Below are 22,050 nucleotides of genomic sequence, written 5' to 3' on the forward strand. Positions count from 1 at the left end.
TGGGCTTGATTTCTGTTATATTTTACCTTTTTATTCTCTACTTTTAATTTCTTTACATGGAAATGGGTGGAGGGAACAAATCTGTCTTTTTCTCCTGGTTTTACCTACTATTTTCTCACTGGTTTTATTGTCTGTACAAATATTCTTGGCAATGCTGATGATCCTGCCCCACTACCTACAAAAGGAAATTAATTCAAGCAAACGGTGTGAGTACTACTATGTGTAATCTCTTTCACTATCTGATGTAAGTGCAAAAATCTGGAATATCCATTTTCTGGACGTTTTAAAAGAAAAGCCAAACAAGAAGAGCAAATAAAGTTTTATGCACAAAATCTCCATGGTGATTCCTAAAGTAAGTGCTCAACTGACACAATCAATCATATTTGAGAAACTTGTGTGTCACAATGTGTGTCCAGAATTACAAATACTGAAACAGAACAAACATTTAATAAAATGGACAGACTAACCAGGATATTTTGCATTTGAAAGGCCTGACAAAACCTGTGCCAATGTATAAAACTTGTAATAACACATGGCAAGGCACACCATGATAACAAAATATAGCCCCATTAGACAAGAAGTGCAGGGCATACTAACACAAGCAAGGAGAAAAACAAATTAAAAAGGAGGGGCCCCACCGTTTCCTTTGCAACAACATATTTTAATTGATATCATTTATATCCTCAATGGATTCAGGTTATAACCAGGGCATTATTAAAGACTTACAGTTAATCTGATAAACAGTACAATGCAGCTTTTTGCAAAAACAGATTCTCCTGGGTTTTAGTGATTTATCAAATTAATCTTGCAGGGACTTCCTTTGGGTATAATGGATTCAGAATCTCATATTCAGGGTCCATCTGTATTTCAACATGAACACCCTTATTTCCAATAGATGCTTTTCCAACTGTTAACCCCTCCTGTTCTGGTTATAAAAGATTATGTGCATAAACAAAAAACATTAAAAACCTGGGTTTGATGGAGACTTTTTTTTACTACTGCCTAACTACAATAGAAGTAACTCTCCTAAGTGGCATTTCAAAAAGCACTAAGAAAACCACTGTGCTTTGTATAAAAGTTGAAGGCTGATGAACCTATTTTATGGTCTGTATGTATGCTATGATTACATAACACACTTAGTGTTTAAGAATGCTGAGGAATAGCAACTCTGACTTAACACTGGAGTGCACAAACCGATCAGCATTTGGTAAGAGAGGCATGAAAACTTCAGGGAGATATTTGGCTTCAGCAAGTGTGACTACAAAAATAAATATCCACACGAAACCAGGTTGGCTTTGCAACCATGAAAGAGATCACCCAAAGGCTTGCATTACAGCAGCTCTCAAGTGACGTGAGCAGCACAGCCTCACATCTCAGGGAAGTCAGTGCCTGCTGTGAGTCTGCCTTCATCTCACTGACCTTTCGATGCTCCTGGAGATTTGCTGCTGAGGAACATTTCTTATTGCACACTGAACACATCAGCTTCTTCCTAGAATTTCCTGAAACAGAAACAAAATACCACCAACATCTTAAAGAGGAAGTGCTAAGAAAGAACCTAAATATTTCCACTGAGCCTGTGACTTTTCACAGGTCATTTGACTGACATAAGATTTTCACATTTGTATCCCATCTTCAAAGTGCTCCATATCAGGAGTTCTCTGTGGGTGTCCAACAAACCAGTCACTGGTGGAATGTAAATTAAGAAAACCAGAACAATAAAGAAAAAAACCTTTCAAATAGATGTTATCATACAGCACCAATCCCACATGAAGAGCACAATTCACAACTGAGAGCAGCTTGCTTGGCAATTGAACAGTTCATTTCATCCAGAAATCAATACAGGAGTTAGAGCAGCAGTGACCAAAAAATACCTCACACTTAAGTCAAAACTATTTACCAATTTTGTTTATTTAGAAAACATTAAGTGTCCTACTATACAAAATATCACTAATGGTCTTTAATGGAACAAAACAGGGAAATCGTATTAGCACCAGATCATGAATTCAAATCTTGTCTAAAATGCACACTACAAAACAAGCTAGAGGTCAGTTACCAGACATTTTCCTCCCCTTTTCACAGCTGCTTTAAAAAGTCACAGAACACTTAATTGAGTTTATCTATTACTTACCTTTAGAGACTCATTTTAGTACCCCACAAAGCCACCATAAACCTAATTCTTTGTCTATAATTTAAGATGCCCATGCAAGATAGTTCCTAGCTTAAGTAAAACACATCCATACTACAATGAACAGCAGAAACATTATAAAAGTAAAAACTTATAAAACTTATGACAAGTATTTATATACACAAATAGACACAATACAGGAATACACTTAGTCCTTCAGTGTGGAATTCATATCCCATTACATAACTGACAAAAGCTAAGCCTAAACATAACAGTGATCATGGATGAAAAAAAATATTGCTGATACCAAAAAAATGAGTTAATCTTTTGTAAGAATGATTACAGAAAGATTTCTCTACGCTGCAAGAGTTTGGCAGCAGAAAGAGACTGAAAATCCTAAAAAGCATCTCAGTGCTGTCAGCATCAACTGAAGACTGTTTTCTGTGCGCTCTGGAATTCTGCTGCCCCCACACATAATGATATTCCTTTGACACAGAGAGGGAAAACACAGAGTGCAGAATGCCAGAACTGAGATCTGTGTTGTGGACCTGAGAGCGCTATTTTGCCTTTTCATGAGAAGAGAGTGAAGTTTCAGTGGAAATTATTCACAGCACACAGATATGAAAACATTGGGGCCTAAGAGGACCAGTGGATGGTCTGGTCTAGCTTCCTGCATAACAGATGTTATAGGATTTTATGCAATCCTCATCAAGCTTAATTGTTTGATTAGGCAAAGAAAAGACATCCTATTGTGTCCTGGAAATACCAAAAAATCAACAACTCATCATTTCCTGTAGCAGTTTGTGCCACCAGCGGTTGATTTTCCTCACTACTGAAACATTTTGCTTCATCTACTCTTTGCCTAGTTTAAACTTCTCAAGATTCCTATTACATTTTCTGCAGGAGACTAATGATTCATGTGGCCTACAGTAATTTCTCCCTGGGGGGGGGAGGAATAGTAACTCTTGCAATTAAGTTACTTCTTAATTTTCTATTTGATACAAATGAATCCATCAAAAAAGAAACCAAAGACAATGTTTACTCTGATTTGCAAATTTAAGGCTAGGAGCATTATCAGAGGGGTTTTTTGGTTTTTTTCTGAAGAAACGTTAAATTCTTTCTTACCACTGTGAACATTTTCTTTGTGCTTTTTCAGGGCATCCTTGCTCTTGAACCTCTTCCCGCAGCTATCTGCCTTGCATATGAACCTGGCATCCCCTCTGCACGCCTCCTTGTGCTGCTCATAACTACATGGGACAGCAAAGAGAGAAAACAAAAGCCCACATCAGGCAGTGCTCTCCAGAAACCAGAGCTGTAGCAAGTACTCAGAGCTGAACACATGCTGCAGTGCAGAGTTCCAAGGCCACCTCATGCATTACTTACAGCAGAGAGGAATGAAAGCATTTGAGTCCTTGCCCTGTTAGGGTTCCCAAACACTACCAAGCTTTTGGAAAGCTAACATGCAAAGGAAGGCCAGCAAGGACATGACAGCAGTCCTCTAACTCGGACACAAAACCTCGATTCCGAGCTGAAGGCACTATTGCAAACAGAGCACTGGAAACTTCTTGAGGAGTCTCCTGGGCTGATATTCTCTGTGCACTGCAGGACACTAAGAGACAAATAAAGGAATAAAATTAAGTAAGGGCAACATTCTACAACTTAGATATGCTTGCACCAGCTATAAACATATATATATTTTACAAAAAATAGGCTAACAATCTGTAATTAAATTATAATAAAAAGTAATACATCTATCCAATTGTAAGAAAATACACAGCAAACAACAGAAGAAAACCAGTTATGTTTCTGTGCAGAAGCACAATTTTAAGATATATGACTTTAGCTACAAAACTGCATATTTACACTCTCAAGGACAGTAAAGACTTAAATCTCACACCTTTCACGTTTCTATTTTGTTTTTCATCACCCAAATATTTAATTAAGCAAACATGAAGCTGGTTTTCCTCTTTTTTCCCCCCCTTAAATCTTACTTTAATTCTGTACCAGCATCCACAGCTTGAAAATTACACCTCCTAAACTACTAAATGTTCCACTGATGGAGACCAGTAATGCTGCACCAAACTGCTGCTCTTGTCTGGTCTCCAGAGTATGAATTTAACACATAAAAAATTGTCAATATTTTTGCAATTCCCATTGAATTCTAGAACAAATATGAGAAATTAAGACATTAAAAGATTAAAGCAAAGGGTAAGGGTAAAAATACAGATGCATAAAAACTAAACCTTAGCTTGTGATTAGGTCAGGAGAAATAAAGGACTGAAGGAAAGTGATTTAAATGATCCCTGAAAAAACACTCCTGTTTCTACTCACTGTCTTTGTAGAGCTTGTTTAACAGGGAATTTCTTTCCACAATTTCGGCACTTAAATTCCTTTTCCTCACTGGGTTTTTGGTGCAAAGTCTGCAGGTGCTCAGCTAGAATCTCCTGGCTGGCAAAACTGGACTCACAGTGTGGGCATGCATGGTCCTGTTTACAGGTGAGGGGATCTGCATGATTGGAAGCAAAACCAATGTAAAGGAGTAGGTCCCAGGTTTTTTGGTTACATTAAGACAGACTCTCTGCCAGAAACAGATTATACAAAATGGTGGCATGAAACTCACAAAAAACAAGGTCTCTGAAGGGATTATAGGCAGCCTATTTTAAGTGGATTACATTACTGAAAATGGATGGGAAGTTTTAACATGGGTGTGGACTGCTGGCCCAAATTAGTCATTCAACTCAATTAGAACCTCAGTGCAATTAGTCTTTCATAAATTGATCTGTATCTTTGACAAAGATGCTAAGAATTCCCCAGACAGCTCAGCTCACCCTCCTTTTCCTAGACATCTTACTTTAGGATTGGCTGAATAGCTTTATGGGAAGGTTTACTCCTCTCCCATCTAAGTAAGAAGGAAACTACCCCTCTCAGAGCAACAGCTAAGTATTTGTAAGCCTGTGTGTCAGGTGAAACAAACTCAGTCTTTAGTTCAAAAATTAATGGTTACCATTTAAGAAATCCAGGCTCACTCATTCACTCAGTAATTCACAAGACTGGCTGCTCCTTACAAGGCTAAGAAGCTCAACTCAAACTCAAATAAAGAGATAAAAATAATGCAAGAACTCAGACTAAACCCCGGGGACCTTCCAGTTCCCCAGTTCTATACAGTTAGTGTTCTCATTCTCCATTATCACTTTTAAGCTCTCAAGTTACCCTACATTTTACATATTGCTCACCTGCAATCTTTTCACCAGCTGGTTGCACTTCTTTATTGCTGCCACTGTCTTCATCTTCCTGGATAACTGTTACTTCCTCCTCCTCCTCCTCTTCTTCCATGTCACTGTCCAAGTACCCAATCAGAAGTTCTGTGTCTGTTTCAATATCTTCCACAGCTAGATAGAAAATATTTTCCCCTTCCTGAAACAAATAGGAAGTAGAAGCAATAAATAATTGTCAGAAAAACAAAAGCAGGAGACAAAAAAAAAACAAGTATGAGATGCTAAAGTAATGTTATCCCTCAGCCATGGAAGGGTTTGCTCCATTCCTCAGAGACCACAACGCTACAACAGGCTTGCTAAGACTTCTTTCCCAGTGTGGCTGCATGTGTGGGTGCATTTGTGTCCTGCTATTTTGGGAATATTCCCCTACCTCACCTGTGAGGCTTTTCCACTATTTCCTGTAGCTTAGACCACGGTGGAGGTGGCATTGAAGTCATCTCCTGCCACACTCGACAACAACTTCAGAGTTTGAAAACGAAATATTTGAGGATTAGGAAAAAGCAGAATTTAGATAACCAACACAGCTTTATCTCTCTCCCCAGCTGACTGCAGGAATTCTAACACAGCTTTTAGCAGCATGTTTACGTGGTGTTATTTTCTCTCTTTTTCTCTCCTTAAGATTCCCAGCCTTCTCCAGCAGGCTTTCACCCCTAGGCAGTTATCTCCACTATCAAATTGGCAGGCACATCTGGAAAATGTACTTTAAACCCTGTGCTGGTTTAAATCAGTGCAGATCCACAAAAGGCCAAAGGATCCAGCCCCAATTCTGCACAACAGCACAAACTACATAATCATAAGCTCCAAAAGCTTCTTGATAATGCCTGGACAAACTTCCAAACAGCTACATAAACTAACATAGCAACAAAGCTTTGGGCTTTGACAGTAATTCACTGAAGTTACCAAGGCCAGCACTATGGGGTGTGGGGAGGAATCTGTACATCTGTCCCCTAAACTGATAATTCTGTAAGATAGAGATACCTTTTTCCTTCTATATGTGAACCAAATTCTTTAGGTACTGCCCAAAGCACTGAAGGAGACTCATTTTTATGCAATGAAGACTCCCAAGTTCTATCATAAATCTTAAAGCTTATCTGGTTAACACCCGGAAAAGTTAACTGAGGCTTCTTTGCCCTGCATCTATCTAGCCATATATTTTGTAACAAGCTCCCTTGAGCAAGGACAAGATAATGATTTTTAATTTTTGTAATACGCTAAGATTAATTTAAACTGTCAACAGGGATGTAGCATTCTTTGAGCTGCAGAAGGTCTGTTATATTTTACACAAGATACTGTCACACAGGAGTGAAACCTGCTTAATTCAGTAGACTTGATACAGCTGCTACTTCCAAGGATGCACCACTTCTTTGTCCTTATCTCAACAGCAGCATTGAAAAACAAAAAGTTATGATTTTTTTTTCCTCAAGATCTGTTCTGCAGTCCAGATATCTATCAGCACACCAACCTAACCTCTGTACACATCTACAGCTTGCTGGGTTTCATATGTCTCTGTCAAGTTGCAGAAACCTTTAATTTAGTACAGTCTAAAGTCAAAACAAATCCTCTTGACATGAGGAAAAGTATAAAGTCTTTCTACACTCAGTCTCCACACAGACAGGATAAAACCACTGGGGTAAATCTCTAATACATCACTGTTTAGGACAACTTTATTCTAAAAGCGAGACAACCTCATGAAGAGAAGCATGTGTCTATGACTGGATTATCAAAAATAATAACGAAAATAATTTTAAAATTAAGGATTTTGAAAATTTGAAAATTAAAAGAAAAAAAAGAAAAAGTCATGTATCCCAGGCTAAAATGAAGCCCCAAGTACTAGGAGCTGTCAATGTTTGAGTGCTCTGGGTTACATTTGCATTGGAAAGAAAACAGCTTTGTTGCCAGCCCAATCTAAACTAATTTCTCCTCCAAGGTTAATTTGTTTGGCTTTTCCATCCAAACAAATGCTAATAGCCAGGTATTCAGAGCACTAATTAATCAATATAGACCCACTTGCTGTAGTAGCTCCTCAAGGCAGCATTTTGAGCAAAAGCAATGGAAGCTCCTCCAGAAACCACAAAAGAATTTACATCTCTCCCTCCACCAGCAGCACCTGCATGGATCACATTAATCTACATGCAGACACAGTAAACACAGTAAACAGTCTTTTAAATAATTTTAATAACCCTCCTGTTTCTAAGAACACATCTGCAGCCATTCCACCAGCCTGTGTGCTTAGACCATGCTGGCTGTTTTCCTAACACTCATCTGCAGCAGACCACAATGGTCCTTGGGAGAAAACTCCAAGTGCTTGCTCATCATGGTGGCACCATAACCTCCCTTCATGTTATTCCTGGGTTACCATTCAATTATGTTTTTCTCACCTCTGCCTTCACTGTCGTCTTTTACACTATAAGCCACACAGACCTGCTCAGCAAACACACTTTTCCAGTTGCAACAGCCCTTGCTATCTCCTTTTTGGTCCACTACTGGTAGCTCTTCCATGCAGACTTTTGGCTTTTCCATACAGTTACACACCTTCGTTATCTGCTTTGTAAGAGGGAACACAGAATCACTGGCAGACCGTCACACTTTCATCCAAAAGCATAAAACACTTATGTCATCACTCCTGGAAATTTAAAACACAGTCTTGTGTTACCTAAGGGAGTGTAGGGCTTTTCCATCCTTCAGAGCCTGAGCAGCTGGCTCCAACCCACCCTTCCTAATCCTTACCCACCTTGCCTCTGTGCCCACAGAGTGTTACCTGACTTCCCTCTGTATCTGACTCCCTGGCAGCAAACCAGCTCTTCAGGCTACCTGTTCTGCCACTTCTCCCTGGCTACCTCTCCAAACAAGCACACTGCCTTTCCCACTCTTTCCCTGCAGCTCCAGGATGTCAACTTTGGCAGAGGTAAAACCAATACAGGAAATGTCTGAGGGCAGAAACTGCAATCCAGGAAATAGGTGGAGATGGTTTCACACATAGCCCAGAATTCAGATTAAACCTCATCTAAAACACAGCACTTGAGCCACACATGCACAAGATCCAGAAGCCTCAGCTCTCTCCTGATCTATTCCTATGGAGTTATATTGCATGGCAAGGCAGAAAACCTCTCAGACACAAACCTGAGACTAAACAGAACACAAGGCTAAACTAGCACAGCAATTCTGACATTTCTCCACACTGCAGTTTTCAGTAACAGCTCCCAGTGAAGGCCAGAATATTTTTCCATCTGAATATTCTGTGTTAGGACAGGCTTTAAGATCCTCAAAAACCTTATGAGATAATTTAGCAGATTTTTATTTGTTTCTATCATTTTCCTTGTAATACCTTTCCATACCACTGGTATGCACTGGATATTCCATTAAAACTTCTATTTCACAAGTTCAGGTCATTTATTGGAAAGTTAATAATGAACATGAATTGTTCACACTGCTCTCTCTTGTGAGCCTTACTTTGCATTTTCTAACAATGACTGTGCACTGATGAGGTGTTAATCACACCTCCTGTATGAGAGCCTTTCATATCTGCTACTATAAGAAGGACAACAAATTTAATCAGAAATGAAATTTTGGTTTTTTGGCACAGAAAAACCAAAATTTTTTTTGTCTGGCTTCAAAATAAACTGTAATTCTTTTGTCAGGAACACGCAGACTAATCCTTGGTGGAAAAAAATCATCTCATGATGAAAAAGCAGAACAGTAATTTTAACAAATGCTGATAAATAATTCTCCTTTTCCTAATTGTTTGCCAACTTGGATTATATCAGCAAATACCTTAAGTTAGCCTGAAACGACATTTTGTAAAGTATATATTTTGAGAAAAAAAAATTACAGTCACATAATTCTTACTTATGTGGGAGTGGGAGAAATTAATTTACTGTGAAGCTGAGCTGTTAAAAAAAAAAAAAAAAAAGCAGCAGATAGCTAATTTCTTTAGTAATCCCCCAAAGAGCAATAGCTGGAACTGGAAAGGTATCCCTGTCTCTGTTGTATCCTGTAAAGTCACAGAATGCTTCCAAAACTGAGCAATTAAAAACAGACTAAGACTCTTCAGCTCGAGAGAAGAGCTGTCAAATAAGAGTGAAAGGATAGAATTTCATAAAATCAAAGATGGCATAGAAAAATAAAGTAACTATTCACTGTTATACAAGAATTAGGAAATAAAGTGAAATTAAGGAGTGTCTAGAAGAAAAACAGAAGCATATTTCAACATAATTAAAGTGGCAGAACTCATTACCACAGAGTGCTGCAAATGACAGCTGTAAAAATGAAAAAATAAGCTGGATAAATTCAGATCAACAGCAAAGACAAGAAAATTACCTTTTTTATTAATTTACCCTCAGGCACTACGTGATCATCCTATCAGATATTTAGATTGCTCAATTTTCTGTTTCCTACTTAAGTATTTTCAGGACCATGCTTCCTTTCAAACCTGTCACACTTTCATAATTCATTATATAATATGTTATGTACATTATATGATATTATTAATTTTACTGAACAATAATGTAAATGCATGGTTCTGCTTTACACACACCTAGGCCCACATCCAAGTTTGGCATGAAACACATACAGGGCTCTAAATAATTAGCCCTTAAACCTTTCAAATAGCATCAGATTCCAAGGACTTTTCTGGTCTTTCATCCTACCACTCTTATTTGTGGTGTTATCTTAAGCACAAGAGATCTCTTTTAAAAAGAAAGGCAGAAAAAGACAAGCAGTTCGCTACTTTCCTCAGACCTTGCAATTTCATTACAAGACACGAAGACCAGCGAGGAGATCAAATTAGTAAATCAGTGACAGGAAGTGAATGGTAGGAATCCACCAAATCTACCTGGATGGCTGCCAGGTTCTTCTGCTCCTGGGATGGAGCCTCATGGACAAAGCGCAGCCAATTCGAATGGCGTGGGTTGCTGGCATCCAGGACATAAAGGACCTCGCCTTTGTTCCCACGAACCTGAAACATTAAAAAAAAAAACCAAACAAAAAAACCCAAGCAAAATTGAAATTAAAAAAACAAATATGTCCAGGTTTTGTCCACTCAGTGAAAAAAAACACTTTAAAAAAAGAATTGTGCCCACAAGATACATCCATCTCCTTATCTAGACCTTTCGGCTACCATTATAGATCCATAAAATTCATCTGATTGCTACAATTTTGACATAATTCCAACTTACACTGAAAAAAAGGAAGATAATGGAAATAAAAACTTAATATTAACTAAGTCATTCTTCCCCCTCAAAACACATACTGCTATACAAATACATCTGTCACTGCCAAAAAATCCCGTTTGTTTCATTTTAAATAATAGATCGCTTGAATCTCCACTGATCCAGACAACAGAGAGCCATGCAAAAAGGTCATGCAGCCACACTATTATTCCATGTGATTTATTTATATAATGAATGGATTTTATTTTCCATCTGTCAACAAGAGGTATCCAGGGCAGGTATTTCCTAAGAGCTAGGGAATTTGGCTATATAAGACCAAAATTTGATTGCCTTCGTGGCTTTGTATATAAATTGCTCACATTCTTGCTATATTTGTTTCTAATAGAATGCAATATCATATTTCTTCAGTACGACTGCTTCAATTACCTAAACGTTTAGGGCATTATTAAAAAGACAAAAACTGTATTCCATTACAATAATAGCTGGTGACAGCACGTTGTTCTCAGATTAAGGAAAAAAAAAGAATTACTGTAGTTCTGCAAACAAGTAAGGATGTTCAAAATTCATTACTGCTCTTCTGAAGGAAAAAGGACACATCACAAAAAGGTGCCAACGTTCAAACTTTAAAAGCTCTTACTTTCCAACACATGGATTAACCACAGTGAGAAGTGTCAAACCTACACATTGAAATGCATCTGGAAACAATATTATCTGACACTAATGGTTTCCCAGAGAGGCCATGGATGTCCATCCCTGGGAATGTTCAAGGCCAGATGGGATGGGGCCCTGAGCAACCTGATCTAATGAGTGGCATCCCTGTCCCTGGCAGGAGGGCTGGAGCTGGATGGTCTTTAAGGTGCTTTCCAACCCAAACCATTCTGTGACACTGTAAGAATCACCCAGTTCTACAGAGGCTTTGTGCTTTAGCTACCCAAGCACAAGTTACAGGAGCCCACCACGTAGATCCTATAAAGGCTTACATCAAATCTTGAGTTGGAATGAGAAGCAATTCAGGTCCTATTATAAAAAACTATACATTACACTATCTAACTTTTCATCAATTTTTCTTTACTTGCTTAATCATTAAATTATATAAGAATAATTTACATTTGCTTCAGTGATACACAGTCATCTTGGTTATGCTTTCAGTCTCTGCCAATCCATAAAGGGATGCCAAACACGAAGCAGAGCTTTAACACATAAGGAAACTATCGATAAAGGAATACGATAAATCCCTTAAAAACATTCTGTATTTTCTACTGCCTTTTTCACCTCATAAAGAAATAATGCTGCATTGAATATACAGATGTGAGCATGAAAAGTCAAGAAAAACTGCAAAAACACGGTACTTAGCGTGGACTAGACTGGTGCCACGAACCAATCCTTTTCTGGTTGCATGAATAGGGAGTTTCCTAAATGAACTGATGGCAGTGGATCCCAAACCTAGCACTTAAAAGCAACAACTCAAATGTATACACATACCCCTGTTATGTATTTGAAACCCAGGAATTATCTTCTTGACAATCAGCACAAAAGGTGTCACTGAATGAATTCAGTGCAATGCTTTTAACATAAGGTGAAGCACGCTACGCTCCCTGTCACCACACAGGGTGAGGTTCCACCTCAAAGCCAGTCAGGACAATTTGAATGATGCCACATTAACAAGCACCAGGAGGGTGCAGAAACATGAGAGTTCAGGAGCAGAACTGGTCAATGTGTAAGCCCTTCCCCCCCCATACCAAACCCAACACAGGCTGTGGCAGTGCCCACCAACAACAGGCACCACTCCATCTGCCAGCCTTTTATGCTGCAATGAAATTACCCCCTCATATTCAAAATACATCTACATCTGTCACTTATGCTACTTCTAAATCCTCACAAGTGTATTGCAAATGCCACACCATGCACACCTGGCAAGAGAAGAAGAACAAAACTTCACTGCAAGTAAGCAGATGGCTACTTTTGGTGAAGGCAGTAAGCTCACTGCCTGCTTTCTGGAAACCATTTTCTGAACTTTTCTAAATGGAAAAATCTATGTTCATCAAACAATCATGTAGAGAAAAGTACTGCTTTCTGCATTGCTTCTTTTTTGATTAGCTGAAAATATGATCTTTATTGCTGTAGCATAAAACAGCTAGGTGCAATACTTCTGCATCCTGAGTTCAGACCATCATAGAGCTTACTGCAGAGTAAAAACTCACATTTTAACATTGCTGGAGAAAGCATTAACGTAACTCCAGCAAAAGAAACCCGAGGCAGCAACTCCTGATCTGCTTACTCGGTAAGAAGTCTGGGACAGAGACAGCATGTCCCATTTTCCTTCAGCCAAAACATACAGCAAGTTTTCCATGCTAATGAAGCTCCTTCTGGTGCATGACATTACCTGACCCTGCCAGGGACAGAAGGGTACAGGAAGCTCACTCCTAAACTCCTGCAAATTTTCTGCGGAGCCTTCAGGAGTGGGGTTGAACTTCCTTTCTCTGGAATGATACCCAAATCTCCCTAAGCAAACTGTGTGTGATCTACAGTAAGTTCAGACTGGAATAGGAACGCCTCAGCCCAGCAAGATGTGTTTTCCAACATCTTAAATATATCCCGTAACTGAGGATGGGAAATTAACACTCTTGGCTACTTTCAGGAGCAGATCCTTCTCATCACCAAAACCATAAGATCATTAATGGGACTGCTCCAAAAGTCACTAAAATTAATGCAAAGTCATACATTTAACATGGAAAAATATGACTAAAACAAATTTTAACAGAGTTGATTATGACAACATTAATAACCACTCTGGTTATTTATCTGCCTATCCCATTGGAGAATAATTTACCAAAACTGAAATTCTGGGACATAAGACTTGCAGATGAGATAGCGCACCAATTTCTGATTTGTGTAAAAGCCCAGATCATTTAAGAAATGAGAAAAACAAAAGCATTGAAAAATAAACAAAGATTCACCCAAAAACATTTAAATGCAAACAGTTTTCTATGCAAACAGTATTTGAGGAACAATGACTGGGAAGGCAGACTTCAAACAGAAAAAAATAAAGACTATATTGTTCAGAACTAGATCAATAATATTATATTAACCTTGACAGCAAACACAGAATTCATCTAATTAAAATTTCTTTTACCATGAATCTATGGACATCATTTGACTTAACGTCTTGTGTGTAAGAGCCTTCCTATGCCAGAAGAACATTTTATAGGCAAGATATCAAAGAAAGAAGAAAAATAAAATATAAGAGGAAAGCCACCAAAACACACCAAGCTTCATGTGCTTGACTTCTTATACCTTGATCCTAAACATCACAGCTCTGATCTGAAGCTGGCTGCAGCCAAGAGCAGATTCTCTGTTGCCTTCACTAGTTTTCAGGCAGGCTTATTTAACTGAAAACAACTGCCACAGCAAAAGTGTTGAGAGTTAAGCAGCAGAAATGTAAGTTCATTTCATTTTCTTATATAAATAAACACAAACATTGGCTTCCATTGAAAGACTGATTTCTAATCTCTTTGGTTTTAATGTAACAATGAAGAAAACATGATCCTGGCAGATAGACAGAAACCCAACCTGAAATATGTAACATTCAGCATTACATGGCGTATTATGTTCCATCCAACCCTGACCAACATTTCTTCATGGTATGTCAGAGTGTTTGAAGAAGAACAAAATCTTTCCAGCCCTCCCTGTTTCAACATTTGCCAAAGTCATCACCAGAAGTAGATGCCTGCCACAATCCAACAGGAGTGAAATGAATTCCCCTTTCTTGGTTAAGGATAATGAAGAAAAGGAACTGAACATACGTACATGAACTGATATCTTCCCCTCACAAAGGCACATCTGAGCCTCCAGAGCAAAAATGTCTCTGAACTTTTAATACCTGAAGATGACTTCCTGCTTGCCTTGAAGCACTTGCTTCTCCAGCAAATACACACAGCCCAAAGCTCCTACACCAAGTTTACTAACACACACAAAGAAGTATTTAATCAAGGTGTTATTGGATTGCTAAGAGTAAGAACAAAACTGTCAATTCATCACCAGCAACGAGCTGTGTCCTTCACCAGTACACTTAGAGAGCTGGGGGACAACTGAAGATGTGTCTTTTTAACAGAAAGAAAGAGAAAGCACACAGGCACTTGCACACTTCTTGGCTTCTTATTATCACTCTTAACTAAATGGTTACCACAGGTTTGTTGGGGATTTTTTATTTTTTTTTTCCTTTCACACCACTCATAAATAAAACATTTCAGCCTGTAGCTCTTTACAAAGATAACAGCAAGGTCATGGATGCTTCCCACCCGCTGGAATCTTCCACTTCCCCAGAATCTGTTGAATGAACAAGTATAAACCTTTTGATGTCTTTACAACTATGCATGTTACAGGCAGAGTAATGGCATCCCACTACACTTAATTTAAAGAGAAATTCTAACATCTTCAAAATTTAACTGAACAAAATCACTGGGCTCAATAAATTTCTTGGGTGCCACATTTTCCCTGAGACCAAAAGAAAACGTAATGCGCGCGATTCCGTCTCAACGTGACGCCTTAAAGATGCCAACTCACAATGCCGGTCTGGGAGAAAAGAGAATGGCTTGATCAAAACAGACCACATCACAGAGCGCCACTCTGCACAACTAGAAATGCATGTGGCAAACTTCCTCACAGAAAAATATTCCATAAAATTGAAGCCTGGATCCCAGGCATCACGTGTCAAGGAAAGAAAACAAGTTGCGCTAATGCCCATTTTTTGCCTTGACTTACAAAAAGCCTCAACTGCTTGAGCCTTCTTTCTGAAGGTGTTCTCTCTGGAAACTCTTTATTTTTTTGACTGCCATCAGACTGTGAAGTCAGGCTTTAGTGTGCCTCCCTCCATTAGCCTTCAAATTAATTATTTTTTATATCTTTGGTACAGCTGGCTACACAGAGACTTGGCCAGTTTCTGTGCATGCCTCCCACAGGCTCTGGAATAACCATCTACTTGGGCTGTTCAAGTCTTAACTTTCTGCATTCCTGGTCTCAATTTTCAACTTCAGACTACTCCCAGAATGATTTAAGTTATATTATAAAAGCTCACGTTCAGATCAACTTCAGTAAACATGAACAACTTGGGTTAAAATTTTCAGGAAGTCATAAAATTTGGTATGCAGGAATCTTTTCAAGGCTCTCAAAACTAGGTTACAGTAAGATATTATGAAATGATTTTAAAACAGCTCATAAAAACTTTTTTGATTTGCTGTCAACAGGGTCACATTAGTGTCACTAATAAATACGTGTATTTGCCTTTGCTTTTCTGTTGTGCAGAAACAGATAAATCTCACTTAAGCATGAGCAGTGAGGAACCTGGAAAATCATAAAGCTTTCCAACAAACCTAAAGGCCTTCTCATTGCTGTAATCCACCCACTGCCTCTTCTGAAAACCTTGCTCTAGCAGAAGCATTTTACTGATTTCAAACAACCTGCAGAAACATCAGGAAGAGCCAAGTGAGCCAGGGCACATGAACATTTACTGTAGTCTGCAAACATCTGTAATAAAAGCACGTTGTATTGCTCTGTCTTCAGCTGGGAACAAAGAGGATGAAATTGCTTGCTCTGAGTACATAACCCAAAAGGGAAAGGGGAACAAATTGTCCACACCTCTTCTCTGGGAAAGGGCATCTGGGGCACAGCCCTAGATTGAAATAGAAAAGGGAAAGGCACAAAACAGGGCTACACAGGCTGGAGTTAGCACTCACCTCAGAATATTTCACCACTCCCGATACTTAATACTGAGTTTGTGTAAAAAGAGACAGTTTTTAACATTCTCTCAGTCATCATTCTAGTGCGTGGAATCTATCTGCAGCTCTGCTAAGGCTGCATCACTACTCTGCTCTCTTCATAAGCTGCTCAGTGAGGTTAATGCCAGAGATTTTTCAAACAAACATGTATTTTGTGGTAAATGCACTGATAGCCCTTTAAGCCAGATGTCAGATATAAGCTTTTTCTGTACTGTGCAGTAACAGTCCTCCTTCCACCTCTAACCACAGAAAGGTAAAAAAGTAAGAAATTAGTCCTCAGTGTAAAAGAGGACTAAATGTGCATTCAATAGAAACTGCTTGGCTGAGATAAAAAAAGAAAAGAAGAAAAAAGAAATTCTGCTCAAAGAGCTATGGCAGTAAATAAAGATTACAAAGACAGAACAGAGGCAGCAGAAAGAAGGCATTTTTAACAAGTTGGAAATGTTGCTATTGACAGTATTTTTCAGTCAGTGTCATCTCCTCAGCTGGTAAACCCAGATTTCACTTCAGGCACACACAGGTACAACAGGAGCTAGGATGGGTTTTTACCTAATTAAAAGAACTAGTGTATAAACTGCTGTTCCTGCCTAATGCATATAAAAAATAAAAAGCTGCCCACAGCACCAGGCTTCTTTTTTGCTGCAGACCTCACACCAACTCATTGCAATAAAAACTGCTAAGATTTCAAAAGTTCACTTATGTAGTTTGCCAAATCCCAGCACAAATGTCACACCAGGAAATGTTTCATATGACAGCAGAAGGAAGCCATAAACCGGTACCTGTTCATTCAGCATACATCAGTATCTCTCTAACTTACAAACTGCTTCCCAATTCAAATTATTTTAATTTTTCTAATTATTTTCATATGTTTTAATGATTTCCCACAGTGTTATTATATTTGTATTTGGGTTGACTTGATGTTTTTTCACATTTCATTGATTAGAAACCATGATTTGCTTTTTCTTTAGTTTTAAAGAAGTCAGTCCTCCACCACCCAGGCAGCGTAATTTAAAATTACTAAATCTCACTACAGGATCTTTATGAAACAAAATAGAAAGGATTTGTTACAGTAAATCTTAATTCTGAGAACACTTTTTGTGAGGTGTGATGATGTCACTTTACTCACTTCCCACATGAGCCTGCAGTCTGTGTCCTCATCCAGTTCCTGCGGCATTCGCTTCTCCCCTGCAAAGGGGCCAAACTTTTCACCCTAAGGAATAATTATAAAAGCAAAAGAATCAGTGGTGGGGGGGAAGAAGCAAAATGCAAGTGAATCACCAAACCCCAGCAGAGGAGTAACATTTAGCTTCAAACAGAAAATGAGAGTTTTCCTTTATTGTCCTACTATATGCCAAGAAGGTGCACATCTTTCAAGGGTTCAACTTGAAGCTCATTCCCATTCTTCTCATACTTGGAAGAATCTCATAAAACCATGCCTTCCCTTTGCGTGTTTACTTCTCCTCTGGGAAGCAGGATTTTTCTTTATCTTAAATAAGGCTGAAATTTACAAGTCAAATTTCTTACACTTCTCATAAAATTTTCAGGAAGCACCTTGCAACAGGCATCCAACTAAAACAAAGAACTTGGCAAGCACCAAGTTTATATTAGATTCATTTGCGAGATTACATGCAACGCTACTTTTTGAAGTGCCACAAATCAAAAGACTGAAAAACTGAGGGCTTGATCATACAGAGAGATTTGTTTAAAAATATAAGGGAGCATGCACGTGCTTATGAATTAATTTGAGCCTTCATAAACAAAATTAAAATGTTCTACCACCTGCTAGTCAAAACACCCTCTGTGAAAGCATCCATTGATACGTTCTTCCAAAAAAATCTGGCATCTGGGGTTTTTTCCTGCACAGACGTCACAGGAGCAGCGGGGCAAAATAATTAAATGGGACTTTTTTCATCCACAGGCCCCACTTCCCCCACACACACTGCCTTGTCCCTGTTTGCAGGGACAGGCCCTAAAACCTGGAATGCAGGATGCTGTGTTCCTTCAGGCAGCATTCAGGTCCAAAAGCATTTATATTTTCAAGCATTAGAGATTTAAAGTGTATATTGAAAAGTGACTTTGGTGTTTCTTTTAAAAACAACAGTATTTTGGTTAAAAAAATGTATTGATCTTGTACACATATCCCTTCCTCCAGGCACATTCCATATTCCCAGCAATAGGCTGCTACAGGCTTTCCTTCTTGCTTAGTTTTTGCAGTTTGCCTACAGGTAAAGAGAAAAAAGTGGAATGGAAAACATCCAGGACTGTTCCTCCTGGAAAGAGGAAATCAAATTTTTTTTTAAAAAAGAACAAACAACTTGTATTTAAAATTAAGCCTGAAGTGGTAATAAGCAAAGGAAAACTGGCATTGCAGATTGAGGCAACAGAACCGAGGGACAAATTTTTAAATATGCACAAAGAATATTTCACTACAAGGAACAGCAAAGCAAAGGTAGAAACACAAGAACAGCAGAAGTCAGCAACTGGAGTCCAGAGCAACAACAGAGCCAGACAGGGGCAGTGACAGTAAAAAGTGACACTCTGGGGCTTCATATCCCTACTTCTCACTGATTTCCACACCACCCTTCATCGTTTTGCTGATAAATAATGTCAGAGTTCCTCTCCTGACAGTATTTCAAATCCTGGTATTTAATGCTCAGGCTGAAACTTCCTCCTTCTCTTTCCTCATCAGCAAAGAAGGTGGAAACAGGTAAATACAGGTGTATGTGTACAGCACCTACAGTGTTAATTTTCTACCCATCGCTGAAGCCCTCAGGAACAGCTCAGAACAAGAAACACCGCACACCATTCCCATCTCAGTACTCCAAACCAGGAAATCTCTAATGCAAGTTTTTTATTCAAGTTTTCAAGACCTTCTGAACACCTCTGAACAGAGTAAACATAACGTAAGCTGCAGGTGATGCGGATTTCTGAGCACTTTTTGTGGCTTCTCAAATTTGTGGGGGGGGAACCAAAACCTGATGTCTTGGTCCATGGAGATAAGTGCAATTATTTGTTTAGCTTTTCAGACCATTCTCTTCAGCTGACACACACACACACGTTTACACTTTATTTCTGGTTAATAAACATGCTGTTATATGTCAAGATACATTAATCAAAAACTATCTCATACAAGACTTCAACTTCCCCTCTGATCAATAAAAGCGAGGCAGCCAACACAGTCTGAAGGCAGAGAAATTATTCAGTATATACAAGCAGATTTTTCCAATGCTGAAAAAAGCTATTTTCAACAGTTGCTTCTAAAAAAGCAGCAGTGACTAATCTTCCAGTTGCAGCAAAACACTGAGAAATGCAATGGCTTTCTGATGATTACACTGAGAGCCTCATGATGCAGGCGCTCTGCAGCCTGAGGCCAGCTCATGGAAAACAGAAGGTACACGGGAATCACAGCTTTGTTAAGGTAACAAAACGAAACGTTTCCACCTTTTATGTTCACAACCAAAATCCTGAAAGCCCCGCATGCCTGAAGGTGCACAAGCAGATGGCAGGCAGCAGCAGCTCAGAATGTATTACCAAAACTTTGCTAACAGTGGAATCTTTAGAGGCCTCCACAGCACTTGGAGAGCTGGTATTGCAATTTCTGATCATAAGATCATCCAGCTTTTTTCTTTTCCTTTCAGTTCAGACTACTGCAATTGTGTGACAGCAACAGAGAGAAAACAGTGCAGTATTTCCTACTCAGCAACTTAGACCTTACTTCACAATAAAGTGTCACGTTCAACACCTCCTCCTAATCCCAAAACTCCATGGAATTAATTTAACAGCTACAAGCTACTCTTTATCACAGCCACGAAGCGTGGTACTTCTGCCTCTTTACCAGACAGGGGAACAAGTTAAGAGCGCTTCAGGGGTGAATTTGCTTTCCACGGAAAAGAGTAACACGGAGTCTGGCTGTGTCTGATGTACCATCTGTGTCATTTACACACCCACCTTTCTCCCAACAGAGAACACTGTCACCAGAAGCTCCTAATATGAACAGATCCTACTACAACTGCCTCTGCCTTTACCTTCTGAAGGCCACACGAAGTACACCCCGCACTTGCAACACTTTTTCTAGGTGCTTGCGCAGCTCTGACCTCACACACTTTGCCTGTGTGAAGTTTTTAAGTGAGGTGGAATAATTCAGGCAGGAAAACGCTCTGTTTGTCCCAGCATGCAGCTCCAGTGGTTCAACTGTTAAGGACGGAAGCTCAGATTCCCCCCCAGCTCAGAATTGGGGATGATGATTCCCGTGAGCTTCACTTCAGAGCTCACTCTATTTCAGAGTCTGGGGATTAACAAACACTAATAGTGTACAATCTTCCCTGCTGTGTGAACCCACAAAGTTTTCAAATCAAACTTCAGAACATCAGTGGAGAAGTTTTAAAGAATTAAAGCAAACGATATAAAATTGTTCCCCTTTCCAGCCCCACTTTTAACACTCAGGGACACCTTAAAAATGTGTCAAAGTCCTGTTGATGAAACCACTGAAAAATCAGGAAAAAAATCAGAGCCAAAACGAGGACAAAGATGGAAAGCGAAACGTACAAAACACAGAAAAGCGTATACTAATGATGGGTTCATAGTTTTGGTATGCCTTTATGTGTCCTAACAAGCCACCTGGACAGTCTCATCTGGAATTTCATATGATCAAGAGACTTTCAATTATGAGGTGTGAAGAGGCATCACCTGGTTGGGGTAGGAGACTCGGTTCAGCTGAATGACATCGTTCAGGGGCCCGGCTTTATTATGCCGAAAAAAGGAATTAAACCACGGTCCCGCCGAGCCCGGAGAGCCGTGAGGGGGGTGACAGGAGCCCGCGGACTCCGGGCGGCCCCCGCTCCCCTCAGGGAGGCGGTCCCGCCCGGGGGAGCCCTGCCCTCACAACTGTGCCAGACGCACAAACGGAGGTGTTTAAAAAAAAAAAAAAAAGTAAAAAAAATAATAAATAAAGTTTAAAAATCACAAAACGGGGGGGAATAAAATTCCCTCAGAGGAAACCCTCCGCTGGCCCCCCTGCGCCCCTTCCCGCCTGAGGAGGCAGCGCCCCGGGACGCTCCTTGTAGCGGGAGGGGGCAGCGGGCGGGCGGCGCCTCCCGTGAGCAGAGGGAGCCCGGGCAGGCACGGCTCGGCTGAGGCGAACTTGGAGCGGGGCAGAGGGGCGGGAGAGCCGCCCAGCTCCCCGGTGATACGTGGCAGCCGCTCCCCGCCGGGCCGGGCCAGGCCGTTCCCCCGCCATCACCCACCTTCTTCACTCTGCGGGCCGTGTAGAGCCCCATCCCGTCCTGCACCCGGGACGACTTCAGGGCGAACCTATCCGGCACGTACATGCCCAGCATTTTTGCACCGAACTCGGGGCCCCCGCCGCCTGCTACCGGGGAGAAGGAAGAGGCTTACGGGGGACTTCCATCCCCACCGGGAGCGGCGAGCGGCAGTCCGGGGGAGGGGGCAGGAAGAGAGGGGCTGGATGCGGGGGCTCTGCCCGGCTCCTGAGGGGCGGGGCCAGCGCGCGCCACGGGGCGGGGCGGCCGCAGGGGGCGCGCGCGCCCGGCGGGGCAGTGGCGGGAGCGGCGCCATGGCCGGCCTGAGGGGGCGGCGGCGGCGGCGGCGGCGTGAGGGGATTCATCTTCTTCCCCCCTTTCTTTTTTTTTTTGTGTGTGCTCCAGCAAGGCGTGAAGGCAGCTTCGCTTCGAAACCAAGTAACCCTTCGA

General features: G+C 40.3%; 1 protein-coding gene across 1 annotated transcript in view; it reads right to left on the reverse strand.

Annotated features, from left to right (window-relative positions):
- The window catches only part of PRDM5 (PR/SET domain 5), a 59,299-nt gene extending 37,486 nt beyond the window's left edge, over positions 1 to 21,813 (reverse strand). Inside the window, exons 1-8 of the mRNA XM_058838218.1 lie at positions 21,586 to 21,813; positions 17,469 to 17,552; positions 10,232 to 10,354; positions 5,359 to 5,539; positions 4,457 to 4,631; positions 3,642 to 3,734; positions 3,251 to 3,372; positions 1,420 to 1,499 (exon numbers count right to left, since the gene is read on the reverse strand). Of these exons, the coding sequence (XP_058694201.1) occupies positions 1,420 to 1,499; positions 3,251 to 3,372; positions 3,642 to 3,734; positions 4,457 to 4,631; positions 5,359 to 5,539; positions 10,232 to 10,354; positions 17,469 to 17,552; positions 21,586 to 21,678 (951 nt within the window). The 5' untranslated portion in view covers positions 21,679 to 21,813. The remainder of the gene's footprint in view (positions 1 to 1,419; positions 1,500 to 3,250; positions 3,373 to 3,641; positions 3,735 to 4,456; positions 4,632 to 5,358; positions 5,540 to 10,231; positions 10,355 to 17,468; positions 17,553 to 21,585) is intronic.
- Between the last annotated feature and the right edge of the window lie 237 nt (positions 21,814 to 22,050).

This window comes from Poecile atricapillus, chromosome 4 (assembly GCF_030490865.1).
Source record: "Poecile atricapillus isolate bPoeAtr1 chromosome 4, bPoeAtr1.hap1, whole genome shotgun sequence".
Lineage (NCBI taxonomy): Eukaryota > Metazoa > Chordata > Aves > Passeriformes > Paridae > Poecile > Poecile atricapillus.